Source organism: Lagopus leucura, unplaced genomic scaffold (genome assembly GCF_019238085.1).
Source record: "Lagopus leucura isolate 7727_CA_CO unplaced genomic scaffold, USGS_WTPT01 Super-Scaffold_100019, whole genome shotgun sequence".
Lineage (NCBI taxonomy): Eukaryota > Metazoa > Chordata > Aves > Galliformes > Phasianidae > Lagopus > Lagopus leucura.
In genome coordinates, this window is record NW_024962273.1 from 1,975,617 (window position 1) to 1,994,128 (window position 18,512).

The window sequence follows — 18,512 nt, forward strand, 5'->3', positions numbered from 1 at the left end:
ATGTAATGCTCATTAGAGGCAAGTTGCATGTCACTTTTCTGGAAGATGGGACCGAAAACAAGCAGAGAAAAACAAGTGTCTCTCAACACCATTGCTGTGATACTATAGACAGAAATATTAGCTTGGTTCCAAGAAAAGTGAAAAGGAAAATGAAAGTGTCACATTGACAATGGATAGTGCAGAGGCAGTGCTGTTTGTACTGTATTCTCTGTGCATAAATTCACAACAACAGAAGTTTTTAGTCTTCTCTTGTCATTTATGCAGTGAACATACAGATGTAGAAGTGTATCTGAGCTCCAGGTTTCTGTAGTTCCTTGCAAAGGGCTGTTTTAAACATGCAGAAGGCTCTTACTATGCAAACAGTATTTCCTTCTCCTGCTCACTGTTCCCTGCTTGATGAGTGATTCAGAAACACCCCAATACATGTGCAGTATGCATATGATAAACACACAACTGCATGCAAAGCCTCATTTCCAGGGAAGCCACACATCTAGTCCAGCTATTGCTTCCTCAGGAGCAATGCTGTGAGCTGTGCTCAGTTCAGGGATTTGCTTGGAATTAAGTGCCATTATTTCCTGGAAAGATGAGAGAAGTTTGCTTTCTTACACATTCAGCTTCTTTACTCCGGTTTTTTTTTTTTGGGGGGGGGGGGAATACAGTCAAACCCTTTCTGAAAGAGTGAGGAGCATGTTTCCCATTGAGGTGGGTGGTGTGGTGCACCACAAGGAGACACCTGCCTTGGGAGACACCATTATAAGGATGTGAACTCAAATGGTGGAGAGCCAGGAGCAGTTAAAGAGAGGAATTAGTTCCATTAAAAAAGGTATCTCTAGATGTTCAGGACTTGTGTCTCACTGTGTGAGTAATGGCAGTCACACCCCTGGAAGCTTTTGTTTCACGTTGACTTGAGCTTTAGAGGGTATTTTCATACAGCTGAGTCTGATTACGTATTCCTGAAGTTGGATGTGGAGAGTCTTCTCCTCGTGTCCTGAGCTCGGGTTTGGTGTTTGGACATAACAGCACTGTCTGCAAAACTAAGCTTCATTAAGTAAGGTGATGCCTTCATGTTTGAGTTTCATATGAAAGCTGTGGAAAATTGCAAGGCAATTCAAGGCAATGTATGTGCAACTACCATAAAAACATGTAGTCAAATAGGAATGGAGAACCCTGAAGAAAAATTGTTTAGTCGTAAGTATTTTCAGTAAGATATTGATGTATTTATCTCTCTGCTGGAGTGGTGCAGTAAGGCCATCTCAGATTTACCCAGACAGTCCTTGGGGTCTGCTAAGGCAGCCCATGGGCAGAGCACTTCTCTGTGCCTGCATTCACTCTGATGAGTCTCAGCAGTGGTTACACAGCAGCCACAGCAAGCGTGGACATGTGAAAGGATGTGCGTGCTGCTGTACCTTCATTCCTGTTTAGATAACTGCAAGCTGAGATGGTGAAACTTTTGATAGCTCAGTGCTACCTGATTACAGGTGAATGAGGAAAGTGCTTGCACCGAAACACCCCTTGCACTGCAAGGATCTTGGTTCCACCACAGGTCGTTGGTGAAGAGGGAGGATTGCTGACTATTCTACTTAGGCTTTTAAGTAAGCTTTCCTATTGTCAGCTACTCAGTGTACATAGAAAAATGATTGATAGGAAGAGGTGGTGTTTATTTTCATAAGTAATTTCTTTTGTTTTAAAGGAAATGCTAGTGATGTGTACATGGCAACCAGCAGGTCAGGAGAGCAGCTATAAGGAATGGGAGCAGCTGAAAATAGCTGAAAACAAGAAAAGAACAGAAAAGGTAAGTTACATCATGTGGAACCATATCTGAAGAGACAGGCATTGTTCAACAGTACTAGAAAACGAGTTGCAGGCATTTCACTTTCTGCGTTACCCAACCATGAGGCACGGTGATGTAATGCAAGAAAGCTTTTGGCAAGGTTTGCTCTGTGCTACTGAGCCTTACTACGAAGGCTCTAGTAATAGTGCAATATGCAACACTTGATTACAGGGATTATAGGGAATTTCTAATCCTGGCATCCTGAATAACGTCTATGAGATTAAATATCAGGACACCAAGAGTTTCTGGCTACACCAAGTGTAGGTAGGAAAAATCTTGTAAGACAAAACAGTGTCTGGTTCAGTACTTCTGTGAATAGTGTCACTAATCATTCATAGAAACAAAGGAGAAATTCAGAAATGGAGATTACTGCCATTGTATGAAGTAAACGATGCTGGAGTTTTAGCATAGGTCTTTAAGAAGCCCAAGGTAACCTTTCCAGTTTACCCAAGCATTCAGCATTTGCTCGTGAATTGTGAGCTTTTCTTGATGTCACAGGTTTAGATTTGATATCAAACTTTCTGATACTCCTGGCACACAAAATCTTTGTTTTCCCCCCTAAAGTGCTGATAATATAAAACTTACCTAAGCCTGAAAAGAATCTTACGAGCTTGAAAAGAATCTTATAATCTATTTTTAAGAAAACGCTCCCCTAGGCCTCATTAGATTTTTAACAGACAGTAGTTTTAGAAAGGATATGCATGAGAGCAATTTGTGAGACAGAAAATACACAGCAAGAAATGTTAAAAAATAGTAATTTTTCTTATATGACAAATCTGAAGCAAAAAGACAAGAAAGATTAACTATTGTTTTGGTTCTGAAGGATTCCAAGCCTTCCTCTAATTTTTATCTAATTCCCTTTCTCACAAGCAATTTCACATTGTCAGGTGTGGCCCAAATGTTTGTGGTTACTAAGGTAGGTGACATTGCCACTCAGTATCCGAGATGCAGATGGACTTGCTGAGCCATCAGAAAATGTTGTATTTAACTCAAAATTATCTGTTGCCTATTAATGGAATCCTACCTATGAGCTGGATCTGAACGTAGAGCTCAGATCTGCCCATCAGTGAGCAATGTGTGCAATGATGAGGAAACCCTCTACAGTCTATGAATGCAGGGCTGCTTTGCCTATCCAAAAAGCTCTTATAGATCAGTTGCATTATTATATTGTTATTATACTTATCACTTACTCTGATAAGAGCTGAAACAAAAATAACAACACACCTTCTCCTGGAAGAGTGACCATGAAAGGAGCTCTTACCTAAGATTTTCCTATTTATTTTCTGTCTTACTTTGCTTCAGTGATATCTGTGGTTAACGTGTGATACAAACTCAAGCTGAAGCTGAAATAACCAGCATGCTCAGCTCTCCAAGCTCCCGACCACCAGGAGTTTCTATGAACACAATTTTCCCTGCAGAGAATGGGGCTTTCGGTGTCCTGCAGCAATATTTGTATTCCTTAACTTGTTTAACCCTGATTTTTTTGTGTGCTGATGAGTTTCAGATTCATGAGTTTCACTCTAACTTCAGGTATCGAGATGACCAACTCAAAGGGTTATTAATAAAGCAGTGCCCTTGTGTCACTCAGTGCATATTAAAATATTCTGAATTGGCAAGTTATGGTATTGCAGGCAGCTTTCTTTTCCTGCTGGCACCATGGTTTGTTCTTCTCTGATTGCCAATTTGAAAGGGAACAGATGCAATATATGACAAGACAACCACAAAAAAGAAACCGTAGGTCTTTGCTCATTTTTGGGATTATTAATTTTCTGATGGACAACACAGGTATTCTTTCCTCTGCAGGGAAAGGCTGCTCCAGGGCTGCTCTGTGTTCCTCCAGCTCACGTAAGAGCTGTTGCTTTCGACAGCATCAGATGCGATGCCACTTTTCCCTAAAGGTCACGCTGAGTTTTGAGGCATTGTAGTCCATTTGGATTATAACACACCACTCTGAACATCATCTGTCCATCACAGAATCTATTCTTTGTAGCTTCATAACACTCAGTGAAAACATCAGACTCGTGGTTATTGTAGCGCCTAGCAGTTCCTGAACCATGGTTCCTGCACTTCCTTTCAATGAAATTTCACAGGCACTCTCTTTTAAGATTCATGGGGTTGGTTTGTTGTTTTTTTTTTTTTTGAATGCTTTTCTTCTTTACATCTCCTAGTTTATGTGCCCATTTTTTAAAAGTGCAATTTCAGATAAATCCCTGTTATCCTGGGTGCAAGAGCCCTCTTGGTTAAAGAGCCATTTGGTGACAGGTTGAAAGATTCAGTGCAAGTTTGCAATTTTCATAGGAAAAGCAGCAAGCAAAATATCAAAATCTTCAAGAAAGGTCAATTTGATGTCAGCAGCACCAGGGCACAGGATGTGGGGATACTGAGTGCTCTGCTCCTGTAGGTGTGGTTAGTGGCAGGCAGCCAGGCTGGCATCACCACACCCAGTGCAGCTGTTTGTTACCAGACACTTCCACAAAACAATACTTACGATTAATTTAGGAACAGACTTGATGAAACACGTTTAATTTCAGGTATCTCCAGCAGTCTGCTTAGGTATGTTGTGAAAATCTGTTCATAGTTTAATCCACTAAATTACCTCTCTGTTTTGCTCCTGAAGTTTGCTTTTGTTGGGGATGCAAGAAGCTGCCTGAGATTCTCAGCCTCCTCTGCAGTCTCGTGGTTACTCTGATGACTTCACTCTTCTGCCGTGGCTCAGTGTGACAACCTGTACCTGGTAAATAAAGCATCTGTATGTAGAATAACAGAACCAGCAAAGAATGGTAAGGAGAAGGTTTTGAGAATGCTTTAACAGCACAGAACGGGTCATTTCACTAGCAACTCAGTTTTACAGCAGTTAATTGTATTCTAGAAGGATAGATTAATATTCTTATGCTCAATAGTTGTAACTCCTTTAATTCCTCTCTGATTAACACAAAATGTATTCTGGGGATAACAACAGAGCCTGTATTTTGGGTAGGCTTTTCAGTTCTCAAGTTTTGCTTTGAGAAGTATCTAGTATAATCTTAAATACGTAAACTGGCTTAAATCTTCCTACATGCAAATTTTCTAGAATATATTTTCAAAGTAATGATTTTAAGCAAGTGCTTCATCGAAGCATGACACGTGATTGCCAAACAGACTTATGACTAAGCCAACACATAGTTTGTTCAGTGGGACCAAAATTTGTTCCAGTGTGATTCATCAATGAGTAAGAACGATGCTATCTGGCATTTTAATCTAAGCACAGATTTGAGTAATGACCTGAATTTTTTGAGGAGCAGCTAGCTAAGCAAGAAAAGGAAAAGAAAAAAGAAACAACTATAAAGAATTCTGTAGTTGATATCATTACCTATTTTCAGCTATGTGAGTCAGTGAGCTATCACATGGATTTGCACAGAAATATCAAAGCAAATCCCACTTCAAACCCACACCACTTCCCAATATATACCCTCACTCGTCAATTCCAACAAACCGAGTTAACATATGTTTGTCTGAAATACAGATCAGAACTATGGCAACAATTAACTATCTTAAAACAAAGACTGATAGCTGAACTGAGAAGAAATATGCAATCAACAAATGACATTTGCTGACATCAATAGGAAGGGTCAGTAACACGTGCAGAGATTGAAGGTGGCAAATTTTTTTGCAAAATTGGAATGAAGATTCTAAAAAGACAGAGATGGTGACTTGTGTGGATATTCTTTAGTAACAACGATTGAATCAGCTGCAGCTGTCATGAGAAGACTGAAATGCAACATATTTCTTCAATATTATAAACTTCCTTTGGTATAAATACGAGGTACCTCTGGATTCGTGAGAGAATCATTATTCGTAGTGGTTTATATTTTGAAACACAAACCAATTAGTGTAGCAGGGGAAAGCACAACTCAAGCTGTTAGAGGATATTTCCACTAAATTGTGTCCTAGCAGAAGATGAAACTTTGACAAAATTTCATTTTTTTTCTCCAGAATGTTTTATAATTTATTGCACAGTGATGCAGAAAAGCAACTACTTGTCCAATACTGGACAGCAAAGCAAGAAGAGGTTGTAATGTGGTAAAGCAAATACTCCCAACAACGTAAGCAATACTGAAAATCAGATCTTCTCGTTGCTTGTCTGTGCTCTTATTTGAGCAAGATCACACAACAAAACAAATGAGCAAGAAAATAAGTGATGTTTATTGTGGCTTTTGTTGGGAAATACCTTTACCAACTGCCTTTGGCCTGTAGCTGATCGAGCTGTGGATCAAGACTGCTCAAAAGAGAGGATAGCTGAAGCCCTCTGAAGATGTAAATCCCAGTGAAGGAGGCACACATACCATGTTATTCAGGGACAAGATGGGCAGCACTATGGGGCTTGTTAAGAACCAGCTGGGGCTGTTCTGAAAGTCAACTGAACTCCCAATACTGCAGGCAGTAGGAGCTTTAGAAATAGTACTGCCAGGCATGTTCCTCAGCTAAGAGATCAGGTTTCTGCTTCTGTCCTGGGACTGCAAATACGGAAGTCAGTCACCAGTCCAGTGATGACCTTAATCAGCTGCATGCCTTATAACACTATATTTTGTATCAATTTTCTGTATTCAGACTTCACAGCCTGAAACCCAGTGACAGATTCTAATTCTAGCTGCTAAGAGGGGTGTATATGTCAGTGTATAGGAAGCACGAGCAGTTGATGTGAGGGGCTTGGCTGGGTTGGTTGGGAGCAGGGAGCAGCTCAGCAGACTGTGGCTGTAACATACCTCTTTAGAAGATGCTCTGGTAGAATATACTAAGAAAAGCTTCCCTGAAGTCACTGAAAAACTGAACAGATGCAATTGTCTACAGGTTTTAAGTAAGAGCTGATTCAAATTTCAAACAAAAAAATAATGTGAAACTTCAGTTAAGAGGAGCTATTTCCCAGAATAGCAGAGAACAACTCAGGCTGTTGTTTATTTACTTGAAAATAATGGGCTCTGATGCCTTTTTGTAGCAGTAATATCAGAGCTTTAAAAGAAACTTTGTTCTCTAACTTGCATTTTTTCTGAGGAATACAAACTTCTAGAGATTTAACCTGATCCATGAAACAAGCATGATTCAGAAACAAGCAGAAGAAATGCTATCTTTGGTCAGGAGGTGTGCTTTGCATGGTTTTTGCTTTGCTGAAGAACAAAGCTGAAGTAAACCCTTTTGACTTAGAAAACCAATAGCTCATGGAAGTTCTCAAGGAGAAATCTCTTTCTGGTAAGAGGTCATAAAAAAAAATCAACAAGCAACGATGTCAGCCTCACAGCAAAAGGCCACAGAATCCTAGAATCATTAAGGTTGGAAACAGGAGCTCAGTAACACATTTATTGGTCATGTTTCAGGAAGAAGCTGGGTATTGTCTGTTCAGATTACTGAAATGATGACCTCGAAGTTGCACTCGTACTGATGGCTGAAGTGTAATGAAAAAATCTTATTTAGCTGTAATAGGGACAGTGCAGGGCTGAAGGCAGGGAGCATGCAAAGCATCTTCCGTTTTTCAGCAATGGTGAAGTAGTCAGACTGCTGGACCACTGCCACAGAGAGAATGAGAGTGGCTTGGAGGTACTGCCTGGATGACGCCACCTACTGTATGGTGTGCTGCCCACACTGCCTGCTCACCTGCAGTCTGCTTGTTAGGAACTAACGGGAACGAATGCCATTCGTTTTCTGTTCTACTGTTCCAGGCCCAGGAGAGCTTCACTCCAAACCCACAAAACCAGAGGTTCACATTTACATGGCTGCAACATTACTGTTTGTTTACCTGTGACTGCTCCCACCAAACAGGTCCCACAGGTGTCAGCGTTTTAATCATGTGGTTCTGTTTACAGCTCTTTTAATTAATATTCACCAACCCTTTTCAAAAGTTCAGATCTAAGTACAGGCACAGAAGGCACCTGCTGGCCCCGCTGCTCCCTGTCCCCTGGTCCTGAGATGGGGACAGCCCAGCTTGCTGCCTGCACATGTTGCTGATCCTGAGGAAGGGGTGTATTTGCTCTTCTAAAAGTATTTCTTATTTTGAAGATGTTCATCTCCTAAAACTTTTAGGGTCAAGAACCAGCGGGCTGATTACACTTCCAATTGGGTAAATCAAATTCATTTTGCTGCAGGTTCAATTATCTTTGTGATGCACTTCATTCGCTCTCGCTGCTTAATCCGTTATTTTATTAGATACTTAAGACACCCATATAAAACAGCTAGGAAGAAGATCACTGTAAATAATTGGTGGCAACATCTTCATATGAAAGCTAATTAATAGAAATATGACATTCATGTCCTTTGGAATTTGGCTTGCTTTCAACTTCTCGCTTACACAGTATGAGCAATCACTAAAATATACACAGAGATGCTTTGAGGTTTGTTAGAAACTTCACTTTGCCTATTTTATATTTATGTATTGCTTAATAGGAAACGATCTCCTCTGAAGTAGAAGCACAGAGGACTCTCTGCTCCTGAGGACTGGTGCATATCCCAGCCCCACACAGCTGAGAGCGGGGACCGGCGCGATAGCATCTCTCTGTACAGATTCTGTAATTAATTTTAATTTCTTTAATTAAGTATTTAGTCTTTGGGGAAGGAGTATGAAAAAGTTGTTTCATAAACTGACAATGGGCAATTGTTCTAAGTTTCTTATCCTGCAGGCACGCAGGATAATGAGAGCTATAGAAATACTTGGGCAGATTGATTGCACGGAGCAGATAGGAATCCCTTGGCACAATCCTCTCATCTGTTTTCAAAGTAACAGGCACCTCCCAGCTCTTCCAGTGAACATCACTGTTACCCTGTGCTGCAAGAAGTTAAACCAGCTTTGTCTGAGTGCAGCTACTGGGGGACAAATATGACAACACTGAAATGAAAGAAATACAGAAGGAAATGGACAGATGGGACTGAATTACCACTCTCTATTGTGAGCAGGACCGAAAAGCAGTTCACAATAAAAATCTGGAGACATCGGTGATTTCAGATTCAAGGGGAGAACTTAAGAGATTTGTATCCAAATGTATTTTCCCTGCACATGTGGAAGAAATCTTTACAGACTGACTCAAAAAGTGTCCTGTATGATATCATGTGCATGTGTCAGATCAGGAGGTGACACTGGGAAAATGGCCATTAGTCACATTTATTGGACTCCTTGCATTCAGTGCATGGAATGCAGGGGCTTCACTTCAACACTACAATTTCTCCACCAAAACAAATTCTCACCTGAAGCCTTACAGCTTGGGTAGTTAAAGTGGCTGCTGTCTTAACCTCATCCCTTCATCAAACATTACATTAACACAGAGCAGAAGTTGGGGAAATAATGTTATCAGGAATCTAATATCAAAACTCCCAATACTTTTCCCAAACACACATAAAATGATATAAAAGAAAGCCAACAGATGTAGTGTCACATGGATTTGCTTAATGGCAATGCTTAGCCTTTCAAAAAAAGGTTTACATCTACATTTACTACTAAAACCTGACATTTGTATTGAATAATTCATAATTTGTTGTTTTCTGCGCTTTGCTGCTTTCCTTATATGCATGAACCGAGTGATGTTATCTCTGCTCTAAGGGAAGGAGATCAATCTGTACATATGCAGATGTTTTTGTTGTTGTTCTGTAGGGTGTAAATACATATTTAACTAAACTAATGCTAAAATTTCCTCTTTGCTTATGACAGAAATGCTCTGTACAGATTTAATTTGCAACATGACTGTGCTTCCTACTAACTCTCCCAAGCATTTGGGCAACAATCACATGTAGTTTGGACACGTGTTTCCATGCCTACCTGTGCCTCACTGTAAGACAAACTCATCCCCCTTCACTCTTAGCACAGGTGCAAATGAGATCTCTGCCAGGGCTCTTCTACTCTTCCACCTTTTACAGCTTCTCACCTCCCACTCAGCTCTGACCTCAGCAGAGAAGGGATTTGAAGCATTTGAAGATACCGTTGGATTCGGGATCTATATGGAACCTCAGCAAAGTGAGTGTCTAAGTAGGAGCCAAGGTGCTGTTTTTGTTACTTTACTGTCCTGCTGTTTCTAGCATCAGCCTTGCAGATATTACAGTCGCAAATACCATACTTGTACTTTTATCTCCTGAAGTTTGTACTTTTTAAAAGCTAATTTTAATTCTAAGACATTATTGTCTGTGTCAACTATTCTATCACAGAACTTATCAACTGTAAAGTTTGAGGGAACACTGCCTTTTTTCTTGATGCTTCATCTGCAACTGAGAGAAGCAAAGGGGTGCTTTGGCTGTCCTGCTGCTGCTCTCTCAGGCCAGTTGTCTTCTTTCCTATTTCTCAAGGAAAAAAAATCTTATTTAACTCACACCAATGGATAAAGTGGAGCAGCATCATTTTTTTCTGCTACTGTAGCACATGCTGTAGCATATAAAACTTTCCTGCTTCTCTCTAGATGGGAGTCCCTAGGAGTAAGTTCCTTCCTAAGGCTTGCAGAGCAGCCTGGGGCAGTTCCTGACTGATTTGGACACCTGGACACAGATCCCCATTCTGCATCCTGCCCTGAAGACTTCACCGGATGAACCAATAGCCACAAACTCAAAGCACAGGTATCGGATGGTAAATCTTTCACCATGGTCTCTTTTATATTTATTTATTTTTAAATTTAAGCATATTTTCTATTCTAGTTTATGCTGCTATTAGCTCAATTTCTACTTAAAATACCGCATACATGATCAGACTTCAATTATGCAAAAGGAGTCCTTACAGCACATGTCAGCACAGCTTCAGCTCTTTGGAGCAGCACAGAGCAATCCCTGTTTCTGGAGTTCAGGGGGGTGTCTGTTAATCTCCCCACTGGTTTATGGGGTTCCTGGTAACACATATGGGTTTGTGAGCCCACACCTGTCTCATAAGGGCCAATAAGATTCATAACTTAAAAAGCAAATGGACAGAAGGATCTCATGATGTTAGCTGAAATCCCAAGTGCTCCATTTTCCTAATTTCACAGAACCATGGAATCATTAAGCCTGGAAAAGCCCTCTGAGATCCCCAAGCCCAACTCCCCTATGCCCACTGCCCACATCCCTCAGTACCACATCACCATGGCTCTGGGACACCCCCAAGTACAGTGATCCCCCCACCCTCTGGGCAGATGTGCCAGTATCTGATCTGATTTTGTATTAATGCCATTCACTATAGCATAAATTACTGAATATCTGTAAAAGGAACAGCAAGTGTGAGACAAGCGGGTGTTGTCAGCAACTGAAACTAAGAACAGCTGTCCCAGGGTGGGATCGACACTAACAGTGTAAGCAAGATACTGAAAAAGACTTGTTTCTAGATATTTTTAACTGTAGTTCATTATGTTGTTTTTTTTTCACACCAGGTTTCCTGCTTGAATCCCGCTCACACACCTCATGCTTGTCACCTGTACTGTAGTTCTGCTCTGTTCTGCAGTAACTGCCTTCCTCTGGGCTGGAACACAAAAGAAGACCTTGTGAAAACAGTCACCATTTCTGGGTACTTGCAGTGCCTTTTCTTTTTTTTTTCCACGTGGGTTAATATAGCTTCATGGTTATTTCTGGGAAGCAGCTACTGACAGCCGGATGGTCTTTGTCATATGCTGAGAATTATCTGCCTGCTTGGGCAAGATTTGTTCTGTCACTTCGGGGCCATCGTGCCTCCCTCTGACGGGACGAGGATTTCATTCCAGCCTCTCTTGGGCCTTCCCTGTTTCTCCCCACCTTCCCCCCAGCCCCAAGACAGCAACCACATATCAACAATTAAGTGGGCAGCTGAGTGCTGGGGTACCTGTTTGTGAACACAGTGAAGACACTCCTGTGCCCAAGCAATTAATTTCACATTATGGGGATGTTTTTTTTCAGGTGTCTTTCTGTAGCAACGTTGGTCCAAAGAACTACAACTTCTGTTGGCCTGAAACTCCATGGATGTGTTAAGCATGGAAACACAAATTGTCCTTTTAGCCACAATTAAACAAAGTAATACTAGGATAATCCTTTATTTTTCAGGGGTAAATGTTCACTTCTTTTCCCTCAGAAGCAGAGAGGAACTTCCAGAACTGATCACAGGTAATGGCAGACTCCAATACTTCTTGTTATTTTTATGATGTTTTCTCATCCCAGGAAAAAAATCAGAAGCAACAAATTCTTTTCCTGGAACTGAAATATATATATATATATAATATATATATATTTTTTTAAACCAGAAAATTGCCTTTCTTTCCAAACAAACAAACAAAAAAAGCCTTAAAGATCTGTCATTGGAGGAGCTGAGAACTCCTGAAGTAAGATTACTGGAGATGCCCCTCCTCTAGACCTCTTCCCTTGGCTGTAACGTCTGAGAAGGCTTCAGTTGCTTGGATGGCTCTCAGTTGTGCCAGGTTCTGCTGCTTCTTTCTGTACCTGATTACACACCTGCATGAGTTCACTTACTGTTAAGTAAACGTCAAGTGGAATCACATGTGTAGAAGTTATATATATATATATTTTTTTTTTTTAACAAGGAGCATTTATTCTTCCATGTTCCTAGGATGCACGGCTGCTTGCTGTAGCTCCTGCCAACCTGCACTACTGCTTCCCTGGGGTTTGTCTGCAGGAAGGAGAATCACACAATCACAGAATGGTTGGGTTGGAAGGGACCTCAAGGATCATGAAGCTCCAACCCCCTGCCACAGGCAGGGCCACCAACCTCCACATTTCACAGCAGCCCAGGCTGCCCAGGGCCCCATCCAACCTGGCCTTGAACACCTCCAGGGATGGACGGGGCATCACAGCCTCTCTGGGCAGCTGTTCCAGCACCTCACCACTCATAGGAAAGAACTTCCCCTGACATCCAACCTAAATCTTCCCTCCTTCAACTTCAAACCATTTCCCCTTGTCCTGCAGTTACCAATCCTTTCAAAGAGTTGATTCCCCTCCTGTTTATAGGCTCCCTTTAGCTATTTAAAGGAGTGGGGGGTCCCACTCTGCAGTGCCACTGCGCTGGGCTGTGCACACAGTATGGAAAGGGAAACCCTTCCTGTTCTCCACGGGGATGGAAATGGATGATCTTTAAGGTCTCTTCCAACCTATGCCATTCTCTGATTCTGTACCTTTTCTGGAATAGAAATTTTCAGAAAGATCAGTTCTATTTTTTTTTTTTTTTGTAGCTTTGTATTTTATTTTATTTCTGTTCTAAATCCTTGGCCCTTATCTCCTGTTGCAATAGCATTCAATTACAGCCAAATTCTTATGTCACAGCAGGTAAAAATGTGAGAGAAGGAATCTCTCCAGCCCGTGTTTTGTAGGGGCTGCTTGCAGTCAAATGGAATCTCTGATTTTTTTAAAGCAACAACAAAAACTTCTTTCATAAAGAAATAAATATGAATAATAAGTAAATAAAGAGCAAAACCCAGGATCGAGAGAAGGGAACTGGAGGCCTGACTTACCCCTGCTCAGCTCTCAACTGCACATTAAATAGCAAGTGCTGCCACTTCAGCTCACTGCGGTTTATTCATTTGCAGCTCACGTTCGAGCCTGCAGCAGACGTTGGTGGGACTTTTCCAGCACATGGGCAGCACGTGGCAGCAGCACTGACAGCACCGCACCGTGTGGCAGCAAACAGCTCCAGCTCTGACCTCTGCTTCTGAGCCTAGAGCAGGTACATGATGGCTCTGCTTTCCCCACCAGCCCCAGCCCCCAGAGCACACTGCTGCCAGCTGCCACATCGCGGCTGCCGCTCCGTTGGCTTTTTGGAAGCCTTGAGCGTTCTTCCAGAGCTTTCTGGACGTCGGTTTAAACTGAGCTTGCAGTGAATTTGGAGCTAAGTTACCTGTTTACGTGTTTTGGGGTTTTGTAAATCAGCACTGAATCGAAGGCACTCCATTACTGGGTTCTCAGGGCATCCTGTGACTGAGGGCTCGCTGCTGGTGCTGCTGGTGGTGCTGCCACAGACCACAGTGAGGGGCCTGGACGCCGTGTCCTGGTGTGGCTCCGTGCCCGGGTTCCACCAGCTAAAGCCCGGCTGCCGGCAGCTCCCAACTTACCTGCAGATGCTACCCGCGTTCGTGGGGACCAACTAAGGGCAGGACCCAGGCTTGTGGGCTGAGCTGCAAACTCACTTGGCCTTGGTGCCTTTAATTCAACGTTATGGCAGTTGGTTGCTATTAAATTTGAGAGCCGTGCCCACGGCCCGATTTAAGCCTGGGCGTCCCAGCGTGCTTGGCGTTTTGCAATGAGAGGAGACAGTCCCTGCCCCGAAGAGAACATCACAGGAACTTTTTTTTCTGGTGATTTAATCATAATATTGACAGCTTTATCAAAAATTACAAAACTGATATTAAAAAAATTTCTAATTCTTAGTAAGACTAGAATGGGTTTCTTTTTTAAAAATAGAAAAGCACTTTTATGCTACTGCTCTTCTGGAATTCTCACATTACAACCCTACATAGCAAAATACAAATGTAGCTAAGAAAGGTAGCAGGCCTAAGGTACTTCAGTCCACCACGAGCCCTCTAACAACTTCTATACCATCAAACTCAGGGACTCCAAAAGGGTATCACAGTACTTAGAAACCTTCTGCAAAACTCAGTTAGGAAATACCTGGTAATGTTACGTTCCTTCTAACCCCGAAATCCTTAGACTGTGAGTATGAGAACCTGGGACAGCAGAGGTGGGAATTACTATTTTTTTCCTTCAGTGAATATTACTTTTGCAGCTGATTCCAGCAAAACATTCTCTGCAAGAAGTGAAAATATGAAGAAAATCCAAAAAAAAAAATTATTTTTTTTTTTTTTTTTTTTTTTTTTTTTTTTATGGTGTTCACAAAATGCACCATAACAGAAAGAGGAATAATTTCCTTTCATCGGAACACCCCAACCGCGCCGGCACCGCGGAGCGGAGGAGCAATAAATAAATAAATAGTGGGAGCCACGGCTCCGCGGGGCGGTTCTGTGTCACTGTGCCACGGACGGACAAAAGCCTCCTTCCACTTTCCACAATGGAGTTTTTCTTTTTCTTTCTTTCTTTCTTTTTTTTTTTTTTTTTTTTTTCTTTTTCACCTTTTAAATATAGGAATTCTCTCTTAAATTAGAAAGTAGGCAAAAAGTATTATTCTTAATTTTTTTTTTTCTTTTTTTTTTAAAGTTTCATTTTAAGTCTTCTATTAGAAAAAATAGAGATTTATTAAACAAAAAATAATAAGGTAGAAAGAAGGGTTGGGCCTCCATCAAAAAAGTATATTAGGCTTTAATGCAAAGAGAAAGAAATGGCTCTATGGGCAAAATTCAAGTATGAGTGACCAGTTTTTTAATCGTAAAGTAGGTGCAACATTTTTTAAAATGTTACAACACCGCATGACCTGTAATGCTCACAATATTTACATTAACTGCTTACATGAAACCAGAAAAACTCTAAAAGAGAGAAAAAAAATATGGTATGGACTGAAACAAGCTACTCCTAGCACCCACATCAATGCCATTATTAACCAATGAAATCAAGTGCACAAAAATACTTTACATGGTCTACTGATGTAAAGTATACAGTGGTGAGGAAGTACAAACCTAAGGAGTTAGATGCCAAAAGAAGGTTGCTCGATACAAACTCCGCTCTAGGACAGAAAGCAAAGGCAGAACCCAACCGAACGGAGCCAGGCACGCACGCAGGCAGGCGCACACCGCGGCGTGGCCGTCCGACACAGGCGGGACACACGGCAGCAAAGCGGGCTGCGATGGGAACGGACAGCGTCAATCTTGGAACGTAACGAACACGTCGACTCGCAACAGAAAAATGCCAACTAAGCTACGCAAAAAGAAAAAAAACAATCACTCCACATGAGTTTGCATGTAGGACCGTGGCGTTACACACATGACAAATGAACCTACCCCGCGGAAGGAAGGGCTCCTGCTCCAGGCCCCTGTAGCCAGTGTAGCTATTGCGATCCCTCGGGCTGGGGAAGGAGGAGAAAGAGCTGTTTGGTGAGACACGAGGAAGCGGTGAGCCCGGAGGGACTGCTCTGTGCTGGAGCCCTGGGGGCCGGGTCCTCGGGGTCAGCTGGCCTCTGCCACAGGCTGCGTGCAGGGCCGCTGCTCCCGGAGCCAACGGGATGCTGACTGCTGCCAGTGCTGGGCCGGGGGAGGACAGAGGGGAGCTCTGGCTGTGCCCGGGGGCCAGCGGTGACCTGGGAGCAATTTCAAGAAGCCCTGAGGACAGAGGGTGTCACTGCTTCCATCGCCATCACCACCATCCACGTGAAAAATGTATGAGCTAGAATGGAAATAACGTTGTGCTACACTTCTGTTCGTTAATTTATAATGGCTCATAGCTTTAGACTTTTAAATCTGTAGTGTATTAATTTTTTTTTCTACATTTGTTTCACATTTCTCACTTAATATAACATAAATAATTTGGTTAATAGATTTAACCTGCACATTTCAGCCACATTAATATATATAAGAAATCTGTTAATGGTATAAATAATTCTTTTTAAATAAAATAAATCTGATATGTTACATAATACTGATAAAAATTACTGCTGCTAATAGTTCTGTAAGCCACCCCTGATTTTCTGTTTCAGGACTGTGAGATGGGTCTGGGATTACCTCTCTGAGGGCTGGGAGCATGCTGTGCGTTCTGCAAAACCAATCTGCAGCCAGCACCAGTCACGGGTTGGAGCCCCATTAACAGCCAACGCGATGCTTCACAATGTCAGGTAATTTCAGCTAATCAACCTAGGTGCTTGGGGTCAGGGTTACTGGGGATAGAAACTCTTTACTTTAGCAGGTGGCTATGAAACCTTAACTACAGAAATAGCTGACTAAAATAGCCCATCTACTTTTTTTTTTTTTTTCTTTAATAAAATCTACACCATTCTACTTTAAAAGTTAAGTAAATAAAAATGCAACCAACAGTTGCAGCCTTTGAATCATTACTTAGAGCTGTGATCCCACATCCCATTAGGAATCTGCAAGGTTGCACTCTCCTACAGAGACCTGAAATGGAGTACAGTACTTCCAGGCAAGGTTCATTCCAAACAGACAGGATAAATGGACACTCAGTGGCGTGAAGTGTATGTCATAATTAAGGTATTACATAATCATGCCTTCTCTCTGCTGTTAAATACAAAAACAGCATCTTTTACATTATCATATAAAAGCATTTAGGCTGTATTTTTATTTATCACTTTACACTGGTAGTCTCTTGTATGTGTACTCAATAGAAACCAAAGAATTTTGTACACTATTTTTTTGTACAATAAAAGATAAAGTGTGCATTAGGTACGCTTGTACATGACAATATTGTACAATATTTACATTTCAGATATCACCATGAAATTCTGTATTATCTATATACACAATGAAAATTTCTCAGAAACATTTGGACTATTCCTTATAATCACAATTTTAGTATTATAGAAAAAAAAACAAAAAAACAAAAAAACCCCTCAGTAATCATCTGACATGGTTACTGTAACCTTCCCAGATTTCTGATTGGCTTTTCCAGCAACCTCTCTCCCTCCTGCTCATCCACACACTGTACCACACTCCACGTAGCACCCCGCGGCGGCGGCCGTCTTCATATAAATATTGATATAACCACGTCTATATCAATACCTACATACAGACTTATGTGCACGTTCGTTTTGATAAGTACTGGACCAGTAACAAAGACATTCAATGTTATCTAGAGATCTTCCTCCTCTTGGGTTTTGGAGGCTTCACTTGTCTGTCTCCCTGTGGGATTTGGTGGACCTAGAAATAAGTACAGTCACAGGTTAGTGAAGAAGATTGGTCAGAGTAACCAGCCAAAAGCAAACGAGCCGTGGACTGCTGAGATGCTGCTCAGCTGCCCTTATGGAATCATTAAGGCTGGAAAAGCCCTCTCAGATCCCCATGCCCACCCCCACCCACCCCCCCATGCCCACTGCTCACATCCCTCAGTGCCACATCCCCACAGCTCTGGGACACCCCCAGGGATGGTGACCCCCCACTCCCTGCGCAGCTGTGCCACTGCCTGACTGCTCTTTGGAGACAAAATTGTTCCTCATAGCCAACCTGACCCTCCCTGGAACAACTTGAGGTTGGTTCCACAACCTCACAGCCCCGGGGAGAAGAAGGCAGCTCCTGGCTGCCGCAGTCTGTGTGCCCCAAAGCTCTGGGACCTCAGGGAAAGTGGCAACTGAACTGAGACTGCAGTTGCACCACATTCTGTGACACAAATCTTTATCAATCATTTGACAGTAGCAATTAATTAAAAATTATATGTTGAGAAAATACTGGCAACGTGAAAAAAAACTACCAAACTCAGGATGGCAGTAGCATTACTAAGGAAGAAGCTCTGATCACCAAGCTGTTTCCCACTCATCACTATGTGCAATACTCCAGTTTGAGCTCGGTGCTGGATGAAGCACTGCTGAGTGCTCAGCACAAGCACAGCGCTGCCAGAAGGGCCATGGAGTGCCACCACCATCTGCTGGCAGCTGCAGCTCCTGGCCACAGCTGGGCAGAGGCTGCACAGCCCCAAGCAGTGCTGTCAGTCGCCTCCTGGCTCCTTCCTGAACGCCTTCAGACCATGACCATTTGCTGCTCATTTACTGGCTCTTCCCAGCAGAAATGATGATTTAAGCTCATTATCTTGTTTGCACGCTTAAAGTGTAACCGATGACTGAACTGCAGGAGCTGAAAAAAATGCAAGTCACCAGAAAGGGAATCATTGATTCCCTATGATTGTTTCT

At 42.1% G+C, this 18,512-nt stretch overlaps 1 protein-coding gene across 11 annotated transcripts in view; it reads right to left on the reverse strand.

Annotated features, from left to right (window-relative positions):
- Positions 1–14,560: 14,560 nt before the first annotated feature.
- Positions 14,561–18,512, reverse strand: part of MBD5 (methyl-CpG binding domain protein 5) — a 130,447-nt gene continuing 126,495 nt past the window's right edge. For 10 of the 11 annotated variants that reach the window (XM_042878020.1, XM_042878026.1, XM_042878023.1 and 7 more), the window contains one exon: positions 16,914–17,529. In XM_042878020.1, the coding sequence (XP_042733954.1) occupies positions 17,458–17,529 (72 nt within the window). In that variant the 3' untranslated portion in view covers positions 16,914–17,457. Of the gene's footprint in view, positions 17,530–18,512 lie in introns of all 11 variants that reach the window. The other variant, XM_042878022.1, reaches the window with a different exon arrangement.